Source organism: Budorcas taxicolor, chromosome 22, assembly GCF_023091745.1.
Source record: "Budorcas taxicolor isolate Tak-1 chromosome 22, Takin1.1, whole genome shotgun sequence".
Lineage (NCBI taxonomy): Eukaryota > Metazoa > Chordata > Mammalia > Artiodactyla > Bovidae > Budorcas > Budorcas taxicolor.
Genome location: NC_068931.1, coordinates 39,583,145 through 39,601,456, shown reverse-complemented (window position 1 = coordinate 39,601,456; position 18,312 = coordinate 39,583,145). Strand labels below are relative to the sequence as shown.

At 43.4% G+C, this 18,312-nt stretch overlaps 1 protein-coding gene across 1 annotated transcript in view; it reads left to right on the top strand.

The window, feature by feature from the left end:
- EPB41L3 (erythrocyte membrane protein band 4.1 like 3) overlaps window positions 1-18,312 on the top strand; it is a 90,331-nt gene that overhangs the window by 40,671 nt on the left and 31,348 nt on the right. The window contains exons 5-10 of the mRNA XM_052660501.1: window positions 1,397-1,472; window positions 3,616-3,834; window positions 4,429-4,516; window positions 10,159-10,311; window positions 16,123-16,220; window positions 17,222-17,397. Of these exons, the coding sequence (XP_052516461.1) occupies window positions 1,397-1,472; window positions 3,616-3,834; window positions 4,429-4,516; window positions 10,159-10,311; window positions 16,123-16,220; window positions 17,222-17,397 (810 nt within the window). The remainder of the gene's footprint in view (window positions 1-1,396; window positions 1,473-3,615; window positions 3,835-4,428; window positions 4,517-10,158; window positions 10,312-16,122; window positions 16,221-17,221; window positions 17,398-18,312) is intronic.

Genomic DNA, 18,312 nt, shown 5'->3' with positions numbered 1-18,312 from the left:
CAGCAGCAAAGACCCAGAGCAGTCACAAGAAAGAAAGTCTAGGAAAGTGTGTGAAGCATAAGGGTGGGACTGCAAGGACACGAATCACAGAGCAAAAGGAAGAGCAAGGCTCAGAGGAAATGCCTCCAGCACCAAAGCTGGGAGACCAAGAGGCTCTTCTCTGCAGCCATTAAGAACCAGCAGGCCCTTACAGTGTGCTTACTGGGTGGAGAGAACAAATGAAAACAGTTCCCAGGCAGGAGCACCCAGGCCTCGGTAATGTGCCACATTAAAAGGTCACATGGAAAGAGCAAGATGAAAATATGTGACAGGGTGACCACCGAGAGAGTAAATGTAGAAAAGAAGAAAAAAAAATGTGATTTTTTTTTCCACATTTAAGGTAATAAACCCAGTTACGTGTATCTAAGTAGTGAAAGTGTTAAGTCGCTCAGTTGTGTCTGACTCCCTAAGACCCCATGGACTGTGAATCGCCAGGCTCCTCTGTCCGTGGAATTCTCCAGGCAAGAATCCTGGAGTTGGTAGCCATGCCTTTCTCCAGGGGATTTTCCTGACCCAGGGATCGAACCTGGGTCTCCGCATCGCAGGTGGATTCTTTACTTTCTGAGCCAGAGCTCAGGGAGGCTTGTGATGTCTCACATAAGTGTGTAGACCGGCCCGAGAGCAGGTACCAGTGAGCTGATGTCTGGTTGACCTGCTTCCCTCCCTGGAGAGGCCAGAGGAGATCCTAGAGGAAGAGGAATGGCAGCGTGCAGTGAGGACCCTTCCTGATCAGGGGATGATGAGGAGGGGTGGATTTGGGAATGCACAGAAAATACCCTCAGTGTCACTTTAATCAGAAATTTCCCCGAGGAAGAAGAGAGCTTTCCAAATGACCCATAGGGCAAATCATCCCTTAATATGGGGACAACAGACCTTCCTTGTAAAATAAAAATGTTTTGAATAGTCCCTTGACATGTATTATTGAGGATCTGACCTGTAGAAAAAAAGCAGGCAAGACAAGGGAAACGGGGTTATCTCTGCAATGTTGGTATGTGAGCTCCCCAGAACTTCAGAGGGTAGATCCGGTCAGCTCCAGACTTGTCCAATTGAGGCCTTTCCATACCATTTACTATTTTTCCCTCTTCCCAAAGCTTACCTTCGTCCCTGAGAAAGGGAGCAAGTTTAGTCAATTTCCTTGCTGGTTAGAAGCTCCAGTAAAGGATTTACTGGGGGAGAAGACTAGAGACTGAATGAAGTTGCCGCGTTACCTGCAACAGAACAGAAAAGTCACCATTTTCCAGGGATGATTCAGAGTTGCCAGCGAGTTAGTGCTTAGAGTTAGGACAGCTCTAGCTATCAGTATAAGTACAAAGGGATTATCTGCAATTTTGTTGTAAATTTTTTCTCCTCTCCATAGGTGGTGCTTGGCACTTTTCGTTTAATGTGAAATTTTACCCACCAGACCCTGCCCAGCTCTCTGAGGATATCACCAGGTATTTGAAAGTTGGTTGTGAAAAAGGCAGTCATGTTGGGGGCTGTGCTTCTGTTAAATTCCGGGGAAGGGAGCAGGCTTACACCTGGTGAGCCTCCTAGTCGTCCGCGCCCAAAGGGCAAACAGAAGACAGCTGAATGGGAGCAAACATCTGATAAGAAGATTTGCTGAATGGTATCTGTTCACAGTTGAATCTTTGGTGTTAAGCTGATACTTCTTCTGCCTGACCCTGGTGGGAAAACACACGGAATTGAGATGCTGTCATCCTCCCACTACAGTCAAATTGGATGGGATTCAGCCTGAAATAATATGGCAACTCCTGGTGCTCCTGCTTTAAAACTGGGAAATGTGTCTTCAGATGCGTATGCCTTTGTATATAACCAGTCTGATACGTTGGTGGGTGTTTCATGTATTTGTGTATGTGTACACACAGGCATGTACACACACACAAATACACATAAACACACGCACATTTAAGAGTTTACCTTCCATGCCTTCTGTATACGAGGAAAATGATTCATTTGTTTTGGGGAAAGAACGTTAAGAAAGGAATATCGGTCTGGCCCGGTGGCTGAGCTTTGAGTGTAAGGAAGAATCTCTTTATGAAGTGATCCTGGGTTTGCTGCATGTCTTTTTAGGCCTCTTCGGGTGCTTTCTGCTTTGAAATCCCAGGTCTGCTCACTGTGTTTTATAGTAAGTTTATAAGCAGTCAGAGTGATACTGCACAGTGTGGCTATACATCCTTCTTGGCAAGCTTTTCAGGAAAGAGAAGTTACTCAAAAAGTTTCAGTCACTTGCTATGATGAAAAATAATTCCCGTAGACGTGTTGGAGAAGAGGAGAAACTAGTTCCAGAAGATTTCTTTTATATTTACATTAAATCAAAGAACAATTTATAATTTCTTACTTATATATACTTTCTAGTAATGTTGAGGGACCATTTAATTGTGGCTAGTTTGTGGTTGGACAGCCTGTATATACTTGGATATGGAATCTAGTGCAGGATTCCTTTCTACTTACGTCATGTTTGTTGTTGTTCAGTTGCTAAGTCCTGTTCAACTCTGTGACCCCACGGACGGCAGCACGCCAGGCTCCTCTGTCCCCTACTCTCTCCTGGAGTTTGCTTAAATTCATGTCCATTGAGTCGGTGATGCTGTCTAACTGACTAGAACCTCTGAAATTTGTAGAAATGTTTGTATCTAGATCACACAGCATTTATATCATCAGCTTTTAAAGCCATATTGAGAGAGGACCTTAAGACTTAATCATAGCCCTCAGCTTCAGCAATTTGTTTCTAATGTGAAAAGTGCAAGGTATATTTTTTATCATTTATACTCATATGCTGGGCCGTGAAGAGTATCATTAAAATTCATCAATGTTCCCATTTACCATGGAGTCTTCTGCAATTAGTGTTATATCTGTAACTCTTAGAAGCAAAATAACAGAAGATAAAAATCAACTATTAATGGAGATATTTAATATTGGCAAAATTATACAGAAGGTGTTTGGGTTTCCCCCAATTTAAAATTGTTTACTTTTAATGATGAGATTTTAAGTATAAATTCTTCAAAGTTAGTCTTCATAATAGTTGAATAAGTTCTCTACATTTTTAAAAATGAGACTTTAGCACAGGAGAAGGCATCCACTATAAAGAGACCCTCATTTCAGGATGCAGGAGGTGGCAAGCCATGTTTGTGATGGCACAGCCATCCTATGCCTTGGTCCTGTGGCAGGACCTTTCATCTAGATAGCAAAATGAGTCTTCCTTTAGGCTTTGGGGTCTCATCATTATATTTAAGAGCACTGTTTTAATATTAGAATTGCCTTCCCCCTACCCAGAGAGTTTGACCTTCAACATTATCCTAATGTTAGAGGAACAGTCTGTAGGTTTCCGTTACCCTGTGCATCATGAATGCATCTGTGTTTGATGACAAACGTGGAGTTGCCACTAGATGCCCTTAAATGTTACATTTTGTGGCCAAGTATATCTTCCCTTGGTATGGAGAGCCAAATAGAGATGCTGGACAGTGTGTCCCAGCGGGTCGTTCCGTGGGGAGAAGTTGCTTGCTGCCCGCTTGGGACTATGCGGGCTCCTCTCCAGTCTCCTGACTCTGACTTTCTGCCCCCCGCCCTGGCCCCCGGAAGGTACTACCTCTGCTTGCAGCTACGTGACGACATCGTGTCTGGCAGGCTGCCCTGCTCCTTTGTCACGCTGGCCCTGCTGGGCTCCTACACCGTCCAGTCGGAACTGGGTGACTACGACCCGGACGAGTGTGGCAGCGACTACATCAGCGAGTTCCGCTTCGCCCCAAACCACACGAAAGAACTGGAAGACAAGGTCATCGAGCTGCACAAGAGCCACAGGTGAGCGGCAGGGGCCCCGAGAGCATCCTGTCTGAGCTGTGCTCGGTGGGTGGGCGTCCCCTGCACCGCCTGCTTCTCCTGGGACCTCCAGGTTAATGCCTTGAGGATGGGACACAGTGGAGTGAGGTTCTGGGTCTGATACATTTTGGGTGGTTGGTGGTTCCACTCCCACTTGGGATGTCCTTGTGCTGTTTCAGCTAAAAATCATTTTTCTGATACTCTACCCTACACCCTACCTCCCTTAGAGCACAAATCAGTGTCTCTGTGGGAACTTGCATGTGAGCTAAGCGGGAAATATTACAGCCCCACCAGGTTCAAAGGCTTCCCTGGTGGCTCAGACAGTAAAGAATCTGTCTGCAATGAGGGAGACCCAGGTTCGATCCCTGGGTGAGGAAGATCCCCGGGAGAAGGAAATGACAACCCACTCTGGTATTCTTGCCTAGAGAATTCCATGAACAGAGGAGCCTGATGGCCTGCAGTCCATGGGATCACAAAGAGTTGGACACGACTGAGCAACTAACACTATCTTTCACCAGGTTTATTTAAAAAAAAAAAAAAACAGTGTTGTAATGAATACTTTTCATTTCTTATCAGAGGAATGACGCCAGCAGAAGCAGAGATGCATTTTTTGGAAAACGCCAAAAAACTCTCCATGTATGGGGTCGATTTACACCATGCCAAGGTATACAGTTTAACACTCCAGACTTTCTGATTTCATGGAAGTGTGTACAAGGCCCAGTTGTCACAAATGTTGTGTGCTAAGTTGCTATGTATACCCTTGTTCTGGACGTCCACCAGGCAGTCAGTAAATTCTTGTTAAATTTTTAAAACTCTCTATAAAGTTTGGGCTTCCCTGGTGGCTCAAATGGTAAAGAATCTTCCTGCAATGTGGGTGACCTGGGTTCGATCCCTGGGTTGGGAAGATCCCCTGGAGAAGGGGATGGCAACCCACTCCAGTATTCTTGCCTGGAGAATTCCATGGACAGAGGCTACAGTCTGTGGAATCACAGAGTCGGACACGACTGAGCTACTAACACGTTTACCTTCATAAGGCTTAGATGCTGTGACAAAGAATCAGTACTTTGAAATAAGAGGATTATTTTGGAGTTCAAGTAAAGTTAGCCAGCAGGCTAAGTCGCTGGGTGAGTTGTTGAGGCTGTATCTTGGTTCCAGGGTCTCGGGAAGAGAGAAGTTGGGGTTGGAAGGTAGGCAGGTTAAGGTTGGGGAGAAAGTACTAGCTGCTTTTACTCCCTGTCACACTTTTTCTGGAATCTTTGTGTTGTTCAACAGTGAGAGAGTGAGCATTGGAATGTTAGTCTGTTATCTAACAGCTATGAATAGAAGTGCTGTGGAGGCAGAGGCTTTCCTGAAATCTTGTATCTTCAAAGCACAGAAGATGTGTTAGGCTCTTAGAGATGGATTCTGGTCCTTTAGTAGTGTTGAAGAGATCCATGCTTGAAATCGGGGGGCAGCTGCTTCTGACTTGGACTGATACAATGACATCCTCCTGAGTGGGGGACATGCCTTGACTTCTGGTGCACAGAGTGGTATGGTCTCACAGTCCAGACATTACAAGAACATGCATGTAACAGGCTGCCAGGCAAGCAAGCATCGTATACAGTGAAGCTTGGGGCCAGTAAATGAAGAGGGTTTTGGCAGGCTCTGTTCAGGCAAACATCTCAACAACGCTGGGGACCCCTGGGAGGGAAATACATGATCTGTACTTTCTGTTGACGCTGCATTTGGAAAGCTGGTGGGTTTAGGATGAGTCTGGACAAGATAATAGTGAGGAGCAAATGAGCTCCGTTCTGATTGGGTTTGTCTATGGATCATTTGTACATCACTCAGGATGAGCAACTTCTGAGGCCCAAAATCCCCAGCACGAGCAGGATCTCTGAGACTTGGCTGGAGCTGCACCGGGGGATACTGGTACAACACAGCCAAGCGCGCTGACATTTGTGCGTAATTACAGCAGCAGGTGTAGCTCTGTTTACTTGCCAGTTAATTATTACAGGTTTTCACTTACTTGGCACTCAGACCACATAGCGTTTTGTAGTTTTATGTCAGCTATAAGGTAGGATGAGGAATTTAAAAAGAAAACAAGGACATGCACTAAGATTGTTTTTCTCAGAGTTTTTCCCTGCATGGCCAAAAGATAAAGAAACGAGACAAAAATGAAGGTAGCTTGGAAATTGGAGTGAATCGAAAGCTATTTTTGATACATACGATGACTCACTCACTACCCGGGGAGAATAAATAAATGAAAGATGAGGGCCTCTGTTTAGAAGGGCAGCTCAGGATGTGTCACTGTTCCTATCGGGAAAAATGAAGCCACTTAGCATGTCTGTAATGACTAAATTAAAATAGATAGCTGGTTTTTCATTCGATAATGTGATTTGAAATTAGGCCAATTAAAAAAGAAAGAATTAAGGAAGTGCCAGTGCCGCCTGTGATAGGATTTCATCTGAATACTAAGTATAACAAACGATATGGTTATGGACTTCATTTTCTGCTGCAACTGCCCTCCATCATTTCAAGGAGGAAATTTACCGAATTACATTAAAGCTAATTTCCGGTTACAAGTGAGATGCTTCTCTTCTGTGGATGGTATCAAAAGGCCCTGAGTTTTAACACCTAGTTAGAAATTCTGAACTGTGATCTTGGACTCAACAGCTCTCAATGAAGAATAAATAACCTACATTAGGTGAAGGTCCCTTGTTTTGGAAAAACCTGATCTTAATGCTTTTTTTTCCTTAAGAAGACTGTCTCTGCTTGTTGGTCATTTAACATCACTCTGAATAGACTCTGTCAGAGGCGTTTACTTCATACAAGATTTGGAAATATAGATATAAATCCATATTGGATATCCTGTGGACCAGGAGATAATAAAGGACGGGGAAGTTGGAACAGTGCTTTTAGATTGAGGGATAGTAGATTTGTTTATTTTAATTGGGACAGGCTGAGACTGTCCAGGTCTTCTGTCAATGCTCCCTGCTAAACATACGTCCCCAAACACATGATTATAGCTTTCAATACAGTTTGTCAAAGTTACTGCCTAAATGCTGTGGGCTGCAGCAGAAACCTAGGTATCAAAGTGAAAGTGAAAGTCGCTCAGTCGTGTCTGACTCTTTGCAACCTCATGGACTATACAGTCCATGGAATTCTCCAGGGGATCTTCCCAACCCAGGGATCGAACCCAGGTCTCTCACATTGCAGGCAGATTCTAAACCAGCTGAGCCACAAGGGAAGCCCCTAGATAGATATCAGAAGTATCCTTTTTTTAACCAACAAGAACCTATTATATAGCACTGAACTCTGTTCAGTGTTATGTGGAAGCCTGGATAGGGCTGGGGTTTAGGGGAGAATAGATACATGTATATGTATGGCTGAGTCTCTTCCCTCTTCACCTGAAACTATCACAGCATTATTAATTGGCTTTACCCCAAAGCAAAAATTTCAAAAGAAAATATAATAATCCATTTTTTGGTTGTCGTGTCTTTAATGAAATGGAACATTCATCCAGTTTTAAGCCCTGCTTATTCCTGACATTTTCTTTCTTCATTTGCTTTTTCTTCCAACCCATCCGTAGTAGTTTAACGTGTGCTAGGCAGGTGCCGTGCTGAGCATATAGGTCACTGAGATAAACAGAGCAAGTTCTCCACCGGCCTGGGTCAGGGGGAGGAGGAGGAGGAGGAGGAAGGGGAGTTTGGGGCAGCACATTTGCCTGGGGTGTGCTGGCTGCAGTAATAATATGGGGCCACAGGAGAAGTGAGTGTGTGTTTAAGGCCCCACAAATAGTTTCCCACCTTCTCATGGTTCAAAGACATTCATGAGTGATGTAAAACATAATAATGGAAGAGGTTGTAAATGTCCAAAGACGTGTTTCCTAGTTCTTCATCACAAAGACCGTGACTCAGGAGACCTTATTCCGGCAGCCCTGCTCAAGTACGCACGTCTCCTTGAGGCCTGAGGGGTCACCTGGGTGGTCCCGAGAGCAGATCGTCTGGATCTAAGCATCCACCCTGCCCACTACGTCCAGTGTCAGGTTGCAGCTCTGTAAATTGCTCTTACAGTTACAGCCCTTGATAAATGGTGGGTGGTCTCTGGTCTCTGAATTCCCCTGAAATCTGATTACGTTGTCATATCCTGCCCTCAGTTCCTTCCGCCTCTGTAGACTGAGGTCGTGTCTAATGGAGCGATACGTTTCCAAGGAGAAATGTTTCGTTTTAAGTCAATTAGATTGTATGTGTAACCTCACCATGCCCAGAGAGGCACCAGAATACTTATTTTTGACTCTGGAAATGTTCCTCCTGTGCTTTGTACTGGCGAGACTTAGGATGTCGGTCCACCCACCCCCATAGGGATGAGTCAGAAGCCCCTGTTTGGATTCTTTTGCGTCTCTCTCCCCACTTTGCTGGGGCTGCAGTGACTCAAAGTGAGACCGCCCTGACAATGACATGTCCCCAGACCTCAGCTTTGCCTCTCCGTGACCCTGTTTTCCAACAGCCAGTGAAACGGGTGGGGGGCTCCGCCTCACACACAGCCCCGCCTTCTGAACTTTGTCCTTAGCCCACGTAGGACACCACGGATACTCACTTATCCCTGATTTCACCTGAACACAACATTGAGGGGACACAGACGGGTCATGAGCTTCACATAACATCTCTGATGACCCCCGGGACCCCTCATCACACCTCCCTAGGAGATGACCTAAAGATGTAGGATGCAGGTAGCTAAAGCAAGTTGCAAATACAGCATGATCCCCCTTTTGTTTTAAAAGAAAAAAGGCCTAGGACTTCCCTGATGGTCCAGTGGTTAAGACTTCACCTTCCAATGCAGAGGATGTAGGTTCAATTCCTGCTTGGGGAGCTAAGATCCCCGCATGCCTCACAGAGAAAAGCAATAATGTAACAAATTCAATAAAAGACTTTAAAAACAATCCACATCAAAAAAATCTGTTAAGAACAAACCAATACATATATATTAAGTGCATCTATATGTTTTGTATGTGAACCAAGTGATTAAGAGAGCACAACTGGGCAGTGAGTGTATGTTGAGGGCCTGTTGGGGAGGAGGTGCTTTAAAAAAACTATTAAAAAAACTTTAAAAAAACTATTTTATACTTTAAAAAAACTATTAAAAAAACTTTAAAAAAACTATTTTATACTCAAATTTTATAATGGTATATTAAAAAATCAAGGCTCTTTTTAAAGCAACAAACCCTAAAACACTCATAGGAAAGGATGGGGCCTGTCTGCTAGTGTCCATATTAGTTAAGTACTGCCCCTGGAAACAGGCTGCCCATGTTCAGCTGGGATGGACAGCTAACCTATCTGTGCCTTGGTCTTCTTGTCTGGAAAGTAGGAATAATAAGAGCAACTAGCTCAGAACAATGCTAGTGAAGATTAGTAATGTATGTAAAGTGGTCCGGCCAGGCCTGGCACCCAGTGATGAGAACCCAGGCTCTGAACACCACTGCGATTAACACACCTTCACCTGGGTGACCTCCTCTATGTGCAGTGTGAACGTCGTAAGTCCAGGATACCTGGGTGAATAGTTTCCACTAACAAATCTCCACAGCAATGAGTATCTTCATCACAAAGCTGTTATTTAGTGGTAATGTGTTTTAAATGGCTGCAGTATTTTTCATACTTAAATCAGAGCTACAGGCAAGCCTTTTTTTAGGTTCCAACCTGGAGGCTTAAATAGTGTACCCAGCCATAAATGGAAATAGATGAGTTGCTCATCCTTCATTTTTTTTTTTAATCTTTTCTTTTGTACTGGAGTACAGCGGATGAACAATGTTGATAGTTTCAGCTGAACAGCCAAATTTAAAGCAAAAGTTCCTCAATTGTGTCTGACTCTTTGTGACCCCATGAACTATGCAGTCTGTGGAATTCTCCAGGCCAGAATACTGGAGTGAGTAGCCTTACCATTTTCCAGGGGATCTTCCCAACCCAGGGATCGAACCCAGGTCTCCTACATTGCAGGTGGATTCTTTACCAGCTGAGCCACCAGGGAAGCCCAAACAGCCAAGGGACTCAGCAATACATAGACATATATTACATTTTAACTGTTTTTTAGATGACCATTTTTGTAGATGCATTATTATTTTTCTCTATGGCTTTGATATTCTAACTTTGTGTTCTAAAAGGTAGCATGTTTTTAAATCCAATTTAGGCCTCTGTTATCATTCATTGATCTCTTTATTCTTGTGCCATGTGTCACATGATGCAATTGCATTTAATTTAAAATATACTTTGATACCTGATAAGCCTAGGACTCCTTCATTACCATTCCTTGTTTCTTGCTGCTATTTTTCAGGATTCTGAAGGAGTCGACATCATGTTAGGAGTGTGTGCAAGTGGTTTGTTGATATATCGTGACCGACTTCGCATCAACAGATTTGCCTGGCCAAAGGTTCTAAAAATTTCATACAAACGGAACAACTTTTACATTAAGATTCGGCCAGGAGAGGTAAGTAGACCCCAATTTGCATGTACGTTGGGAAGAAAGTTACCAAAGAACCGACAGAAAATTTTTCTAAATTTTTTTAGTAGAAATTTACCTGGTCAGCAGCTTTATTAGGATAACTTTGTGACAGTAGATAGTCAATAAAAGTATTTGATGTAAATCTTTAAGAAGAGTTCAAAAGTGAAAATTCATAATTACGTAGTTATTTGCACCCATGGACGTTACCGTAGCGGCTCAGTGGTAAAGAAGCCGCCTGTCAATGCAGAAGTGGGTTCTGTCCTGGGTCAGGAAGATCCCCTGGAGAAGGAAATGGCAATCTACTCCAGTATTCTTACCTAGGAAACCCCTTGTACAGAGGAGCCTGCCGGGCTACAGTCCATGGGGTCTCAAAGAGTCAGACGTGACTTGACGACTGAACAACAGCAACTCTATTTGTAAAATATTTAATAATAAAATAAAAAATAAAAGTTTGTCTATTTAATCCTAAACCAAGAGGTTTTAAGACTTTTCTGATAAGATTAATGAATGTGAAAGACAAAAAAAAAATGATCAAACAGAAGTTTAAATCCCCTGCTCACATGTTTGGAACTTGGCAGGACATAGTGAGTTATCGCTAACTGCCTAAGAGAGTTTATTGTAGGTTTGTCCAAAAAACAGTAGTGCATACAATCTTATCTTCCCTTTTTATTGTTTTGTTCTCATTTTTCCCCACTGCATACATTAATTGAATGATTTTTTTCCTTTTGCATATTTTAATGTAAAAGCAGAATTCATGAATAATGTTTTGTATATTTTTGTCCTGTGGTAGAAAAGAAACTTAGTTGCTAAACCTCGTTGTGAATAAAGAATAGATTTCTTCCCCATCTGTCCTGTTGTGCTGTCTCTGCGTCCTCTGTCTTTGTCCTCCAAATCTGCCTCCTAAAGGGAATAACATAGAGGTAGTGTGCTTCAAAGTAGAAGAAAGATTAGAGCAAGCAAAACTGGGTGTAAATTATGCAAGTTCAGTAGCCTGATACATTTCTCCTCTTTCGTTTTTCAATCAGAGAGACTAATGAAAGAATCAGAATTATTAACTCATCTTTGCTCCTTAGGCAGAAACATCCATGGTTAACTTACAGCCTCCTTAGTGGTTCCGTATCTATTTCTTGCCAACACTGTGCTTGTTCAGTCACTAAGTCATGTCTGACTCTTTGTGATCCCATGGACTGTAGCATACCAGGCTCCTCTGTCCTCCACTGTCTCTTGAAGTTTGCTCAAATTCATGTCCAGTGATGCCATCATGTCCGGTGATGCCATCTAACCATCTTATCCTCTGCCGCACCCTTTTGCCTTCAGTCTTTCCCAGCATCAGGGTCTTTTCCACATAATATATAGTAAATATCTGCTATTATCACATAACAGGTAATATATATGTCCAATTTCTAATTAAAGTAGTTAATATAATGGAAGTAATCCAAGCCCTGATTTCAGCTCATCTGGTCTCTACATTTTCTGGTAGAGTATAGAATTACCTCCTGTCTTCAAAATCAACTTCTCCACGGGTGGAAAATGTAATTTCGAGCATCACTATATGGAGTATAATGGTTACAGTAGCTCATAACACTATACTGTATATTTGAAATTGCTGGTAGAATAGATCTTAGAAGTTCTTATCACAAGAAAACAAGATTGTAACTCTGTGCGGTGATGGATAATTAATTTGCCTCATATGGTAGTCATTTCACAAAATGTACAAACATCAAAACATTATGTTGTACATCCGAAGCTAATATAACGTTATGTATCAGTTTCGTTCTCAAAAGTTTAAAGAATCAGACTATAAAGCAGGCAATCGTGTTTAATGTAAATATAGAGTCAAACTTTTATTTGAACTGAAATAATCTACAAGCTTTTCATACTAATACATGAAATTAAAGTCATTTTTTATATTTCCTTAAGACTGCATGTTATGACCAAGATATATTTGATTTATGGAGCATTTATTAAGTGAGAATCTTTTTATTGCCAAGAACTGTGTTGGGCCAGCGCTTCCCAGGTGGTGCTAGAGGCAAAGAACATGCCTGCCAGTGCAGGAGACGTAAGAGACTCTGGTTTGATCCCTGGATCAGGAAGATCCCCTGGAAGAGAGCATGGCAACCCACTCTAGTATTCTTGCCTAGAACATCCCTTGGACAGAGGAGCCTGGTGGGCTACATTCCAAAGGGTTGCAAAGAGTCAGACAGTACTGAAGCGTGAATATTCACAACCCTGAATATTCATTGGAAGGACTGATGCTGAAGCTGAAGCTCCAATACTTTGGCCACCTGATGCAAAAAGCCAACTCATGGGAAAAGACCCTAATGCTGGGAAAGATTGAGGGCAGGAGGAGAAGGGGACGACAGAGATGACTGGATGGCATCATCGACTCAATGGACTCGAGATTGAGCAAACTCTGGGAGATGGTGGAGGACAGGGAAGCCTGGTGTGCTGCAGTCCATGGGGTTGCAAAGAGTGGGACACAACTGAGTGACTGAACAACAACTGTGTTGGGCATTGAGAATAGAAAGAAAAATGTGACCTTGTTCCTGTCCTGTTAGGGAGTTTCTGTTTCACAGAGAAACAGACTGAGACAGTTGAAATCACAGAGTCATGATCCAAGTGTGATGATATTCCATAGACTAGGAATGAGTGTAGTGAGAGGCCAGAAGGGCAAGTCTGAGCAGTGCATCTGGGGACCGCCATGAGCCTTGGGAGCTTTAAACTGGGATGTGACATACTCGGTGGATATTTTGGGATGAGATTCAGCGACTTAGTAATGTGATGTGATGGGACCTAAACTAGGGCGGAGGCTGTGGGAATAGACTGGAAACAGCACATTTGAGAGAGAGAGGTTTCAGAGGCAGAGGCCATGGTCCTGCAGACAGGATGCAGGAAGGATCAAAGGAAGAAAGAAGAGAGTCCAGGAAAATCAGAGGGCTTTGGGTTTGCATGAGCAAGGTTGATGGCGATGATATTATTAGATAAGAAAGAAAAGTGGGGAGAATTTCAGAAAAAAAAGAAAGATTGACATTTCTTTGCAACAGAGTTTTGGGTGATGGTGATCCTTGCATAGTAAGAAATAAAAGATTTGAAGAGTGTCATCAACTGTATAATACATTTTATTTAAGGCCTTAGGCCCAGAAGAAATTACCAAAGAACAAGTAATTCTTGTTCAACGAGGACGAGCCGGGGAAAGACCCTAAAACAAAAATTATGGGTAGTGCCACTTTTTCTTGGCCTTTTTAGCTAAGATCAAGTGTCGTATAGGGACTTCCCTGGAGGCTCAGTGGTAAAGAATCTGCCTGCTAATGCAGGAGATGCAAGAGACACGGGTTCGATCCCTGGGTGAGGAAGATCCCCTGAAGAAGGGCGTGGCAACCCACTCCAGTATTCTTGCCTGGAGAATCCCATGGAGTGAGGAGCCTGGTTGGCTACAGTCCATCGGGTTACAAAGAATCAGACACAGTTGAACAATGGAGCGTGCGTGCACATTCATGCGTGCGCGCACACAAACACACCACTTTTTAAGGGAGGGGTTGGCCGAAGAGGACCAGAGGCAGATGAAGAAAAGCATCCAGAGAAGAAAAGAATAGCCAGAAACAGTCATGGCTAATAAATAAGGATGATGAGATGCAGTGACTGTGGTTCACCAGCAGTACCAAATGGGGCAGAGGAGCCTCTCAGATGGGAACTGAGAAAAGTGGGTTGAACTTGACAGGCAGGTCCTGTTGTGACAGTAAAAGCTCAGAAAGGAGTGAAGACCTGGCAGATGGCAGCCAGGTGAGAAGTGGACTACAGCGGCTTCTCCTCCTGCCCCTCAGCCCTGATCCTGGCTCTGCAGAAACAAGCTCAGAGAACGTCCTTCCCGCCCTCACTTTTTACAACCATGATTATAGGCTGAGAAGAAAGGATGAGAACGAATTACTGGTGACACAAAGGCTCCGAAGAAGTTGAAAGAAATGAATCCAAGCCCAGAGAAAGATAAACACTCAGAAAGTGCCGGTCCTCTCTCATCCTTGTGCTGAGGAGACTCTTCCTGTAAAACCCCTGCCCTCAGCATTGTAGTGTGTGGTCCTTCAGCATAGCGTGTGGTCCGTGTGAGATGCAGGATGAACACGTGGAAGGTGGTTTAGTCGAGGTCCCTGGTCCTCTGGTCTGTCGGTTGACTGGGTCCACTGGGTGGGGTGAGTTCCATGACCACCCCGTGACCATCAGAGGGAAGGAGAATTTGGGGAAAGCAACTGCATTTACAGTCACCCGTGATGTTCTCCCCATCTCCCCTACCTACCCAGTCCCACTCAACGAACAAGGAAGAGAGGTCCAGCATAAAGAAAGCTCACATGCCTTGCACAGGACCCCTCCCTTGGTTCTTTGCCACATAATTTCCTTTTGCTGCTGATTATACCAGTAGTCTGGTGGGTTTGAGCTTTTTGGGGAAGGCTTTACTGTTTAAGATGATTGCCCTCTGGTGGCCTGATGGAGCCTGTCTTCAGAAAAATTTTTTTAAATCATTGAGTATCTGCCATAATAATATGAAAATCTGTTACTCAGGAAATTAGCTATTTCACTTTGGAGTGAGTGTCATCTCAAGTCTACATGCTGAAAAATATGAAAATACGTTCTCCCAATTCTTGATCTTATGGGGCTGGGCCTTCTTATCCCAAGGTTCTGCATCTGTGGATGCAACCAATCATGGATCAGAAATATTCAGGGAAAAAGATCCCAGAAAATTCTGAAAAACTAAACATTTGAATTTGTTGCAACTGTTTCCATAGCATTTTACATTGTACTTAAATTCTTTCCCTAGCATTTACATTGTGTTTGGCATTATAAGTGATCTAGAGATGATTTAAAGTCTGTGGGAGGGTCGTGTATGTTATATGCATATACTAGGCTAGTCTATGTGAGAGACGTGAGCATCGATGGGTTTTGTTATCCAGGGCGGCCTGGAAGCCATCCCCTTGGATCTTGAAGGACGAGTGTAGATAGTGTTGAGATGTTAGCATCTAACATGGTAATCCATGTTGTTGCTGTTGTTGTTCAGTCACTCAGTCGTGTCTCTTTGAAACCCCATGAACTGCAGCACACCAGGCATCCCTGTCCTTCACTATCTCCCAGAGCTTGCTCAAACTCATGTCCATTGAGTCAGTGATGCCATCCAACCATCTCATCCTCTGTCACCCCCTGCTCCTCCTACCCTCAATCTTTCCCAGCATCAGGATCCTTTCCAATGAGTCATCTCCTCGCATCTCCTCGCATGAGTATTGGAGCTTCAGCTTCAGCATCAGTCCTTCCAGTGAACAAATAAAATCAGCAATATGTATCATCAGATACATAGAATATATGCATATTTCCAGACCAGATACAAGGAGAGAATATCATCCTGAGGGTGCTGTAGACTCTAAATGTTTTATTCATTTCTGTGTGTTCCAGCTGACGTCATGATGTCAGAGAGAAACCATGAAAATTAGGCTTAAAAGATCAGGACAAATTGGTCTCTGGAAGGAATACAGATTCTCTCCTTTTCTGCATTTAGTTTTCATAAGATTAATCCTTGTACATGCAACATTTACTACATGCATAATGTGGTTGCCTGAACCTGCAGTGTTTTGAGATTGATATAAGAAGACTTTTTTTAATGAATGAATGTGTGTAGCATGAAATCTGTATATAGCAATTGATTTAGGGAGTAGAGAAAAACTTATGGGTGGTATTTTTATTTTGTATGTTATTTGCTTTCATGTTATTTATGACTCCAAACTTCACTCTGCTCTCCAACATTTTTTTAAAATTTAGTTTGAACAATTTGAAAGTACCATCGGGTTTAAGCTGCCAAACCATCGAGCCGCCAAGCGTTTATGGAAAGTATGTGTAGAACACCATACATTTTTCAGGTGGGTGGAAATCACTTTGGTTTTGTCCTAAGGAAGTAGGGTGATTGGAATCACCTTACTGAAAAAGGTGGTTAGAAAGAAGAACACGGCAGCAAAATTCTTTCTGTCGTTCAGGTTTGTTGCCATCAGATGCCTTGATAAATCCTAAAGATCTTCTGACTAAATTTGAAGGGCTTTCCTTCAGCTGTCTTATAGTTACCTGTCTTATCACTCCCTTTATTATCTTTAGTGGCTTTCCCGATTTTTATAGGATGTCTATTTCAGATGACCAGTCCATTCCTTGCTATTGCAATAACTTTTCAATACCCTCAACTCCTCTGTTCACACCCAGTAAAGCTGTCAGATTTGTGTCTACAAAATAACAAATTATCACCGTTCACCGATATCACCTACTTAATTGCTCACTGGGTTTGTAGAACCACAGACCCTCCAGTTCCATGGGATGGTCAAGTTCACCTAATCCTGACTCCACCCCCATAGCATGTCTACAGCATCCCTTGTTGATACACACTGTGTAAATTGACTTTTTTCCTTGCAAAATCAGATTCATTGAATTGCAGGTTGGCTGTTAAGCCTGTGGTGCACAGAGCACTTTTTAACTTTCAGAACAGAGTAAGAAATTAGCATTCTTGGGGCTTCCCTGGTGGCTCAGTGTTAAAGAATCCTCCTGCCAATGCAGGAGACACAATTTTGATCCCTGCTGCAGGAGGATCTCACTTACCACAGAGCAAATGCACCGAGCCCATGCAGCACAACTATTGAACCTGTGCTCTAGAAGCTGGTAACCAACTGCTGAAGCCTGGGTGTCCTAGAGCCCATAAGAAGCCGCCACAATGAGAAGCCCGTGCACTGCACCTAGAGAGTAGCCCCCTCTCCCCGCAACTAGACAGAAACCCACACAGCAAGGATAACCCAGCACAGCCAAAATAAATAAAAATAAGTTAGCATTCCTAATACTTAGCCTAACCATCTTTCCGATGCTTTTCTTTGAATCTCTGTAGACTGTTGTTACCAGAAGCACCTCCAAAGAAGTTCCTCACCTTGGGTTCCAAGTTCCGTTACAGTGGCCGGACACAGGCCCAGACCAGAAGAGCCAGCGCGCTGATAGATCGTCCAGCCCCGTACTTCGAGCGCTCGTCCAGCAAACGTTATACCATGTCCCGCAGCTTGGATGGAGGTAGGCACCACTCGTAAGGACTACTAGTGGCCACCAAGTAGTGTGAGACCATCGTGAGCCTTTCTTTGATGGACATCGTTGCTCTGGGATAGTATGGAATGAAAAGCACTTGTTGGTCTTTGACCAAATGGAAAATTTTAACTAACCCCTAACCTCAAAAAAACTTGAGGGACTTCCACTGGCAGTCCAGTGGTTAAGATTTCATGCTTCTACACAGCAGGCACAGATTCGATCCTAGTCAGGGAACTAAGTTCCCACATGCCACATCGCATGGGCCAAAAACAAAGGTGCCTATGTGAGTCTGGTGTCTGCTGTGCTATGCTTAGTCGCTCAGTCATGTCTGACTCTTTGCAACCCCATGGACTGTAGTCCCCTGAACTCCTCTGTCCATGGAGGATTCTCCAGGCAAGAATACTGGAGTGGGTTGCCGTGCCCTCCTCCAGGGCATCTTCCCAACCCAGGCATCAAACCCAGGTCTCCCACATTGCAGGCGGATTCTTTACTGTCTGAGCCACCAGAGAAGCCATGGTAGGTTTATGTAAAATCACACAAAAGATGGTACTTGGAGAATGAGTCAGCTTTCGTAAGCTGGCACCCTGAATTTGGAGAAGGATGCTCTTATTCTTCAATATAGGAATCACATACTTATACATCATTTGCTTCTCTCACCAGCAGATCCTAAATGATTATCAAGTTTATTTTAGATCATTTGGTTTAGAAAGAAAACTGCATTACATGTATCTCTTGTTCTTTTAGAAATGTCAGCAGTGAAATATGACTTTTATCTGTCAGTGAATAATAGCTTATAGGAAGGGTGACATTCAAATAACAGTGAAGGGCTCCAAGTGACCTCCTCCTGGTTTATATGAATCACTCCAGCAGATGGACTGGGAGGGTGGCTGTAAATGCTCTCCA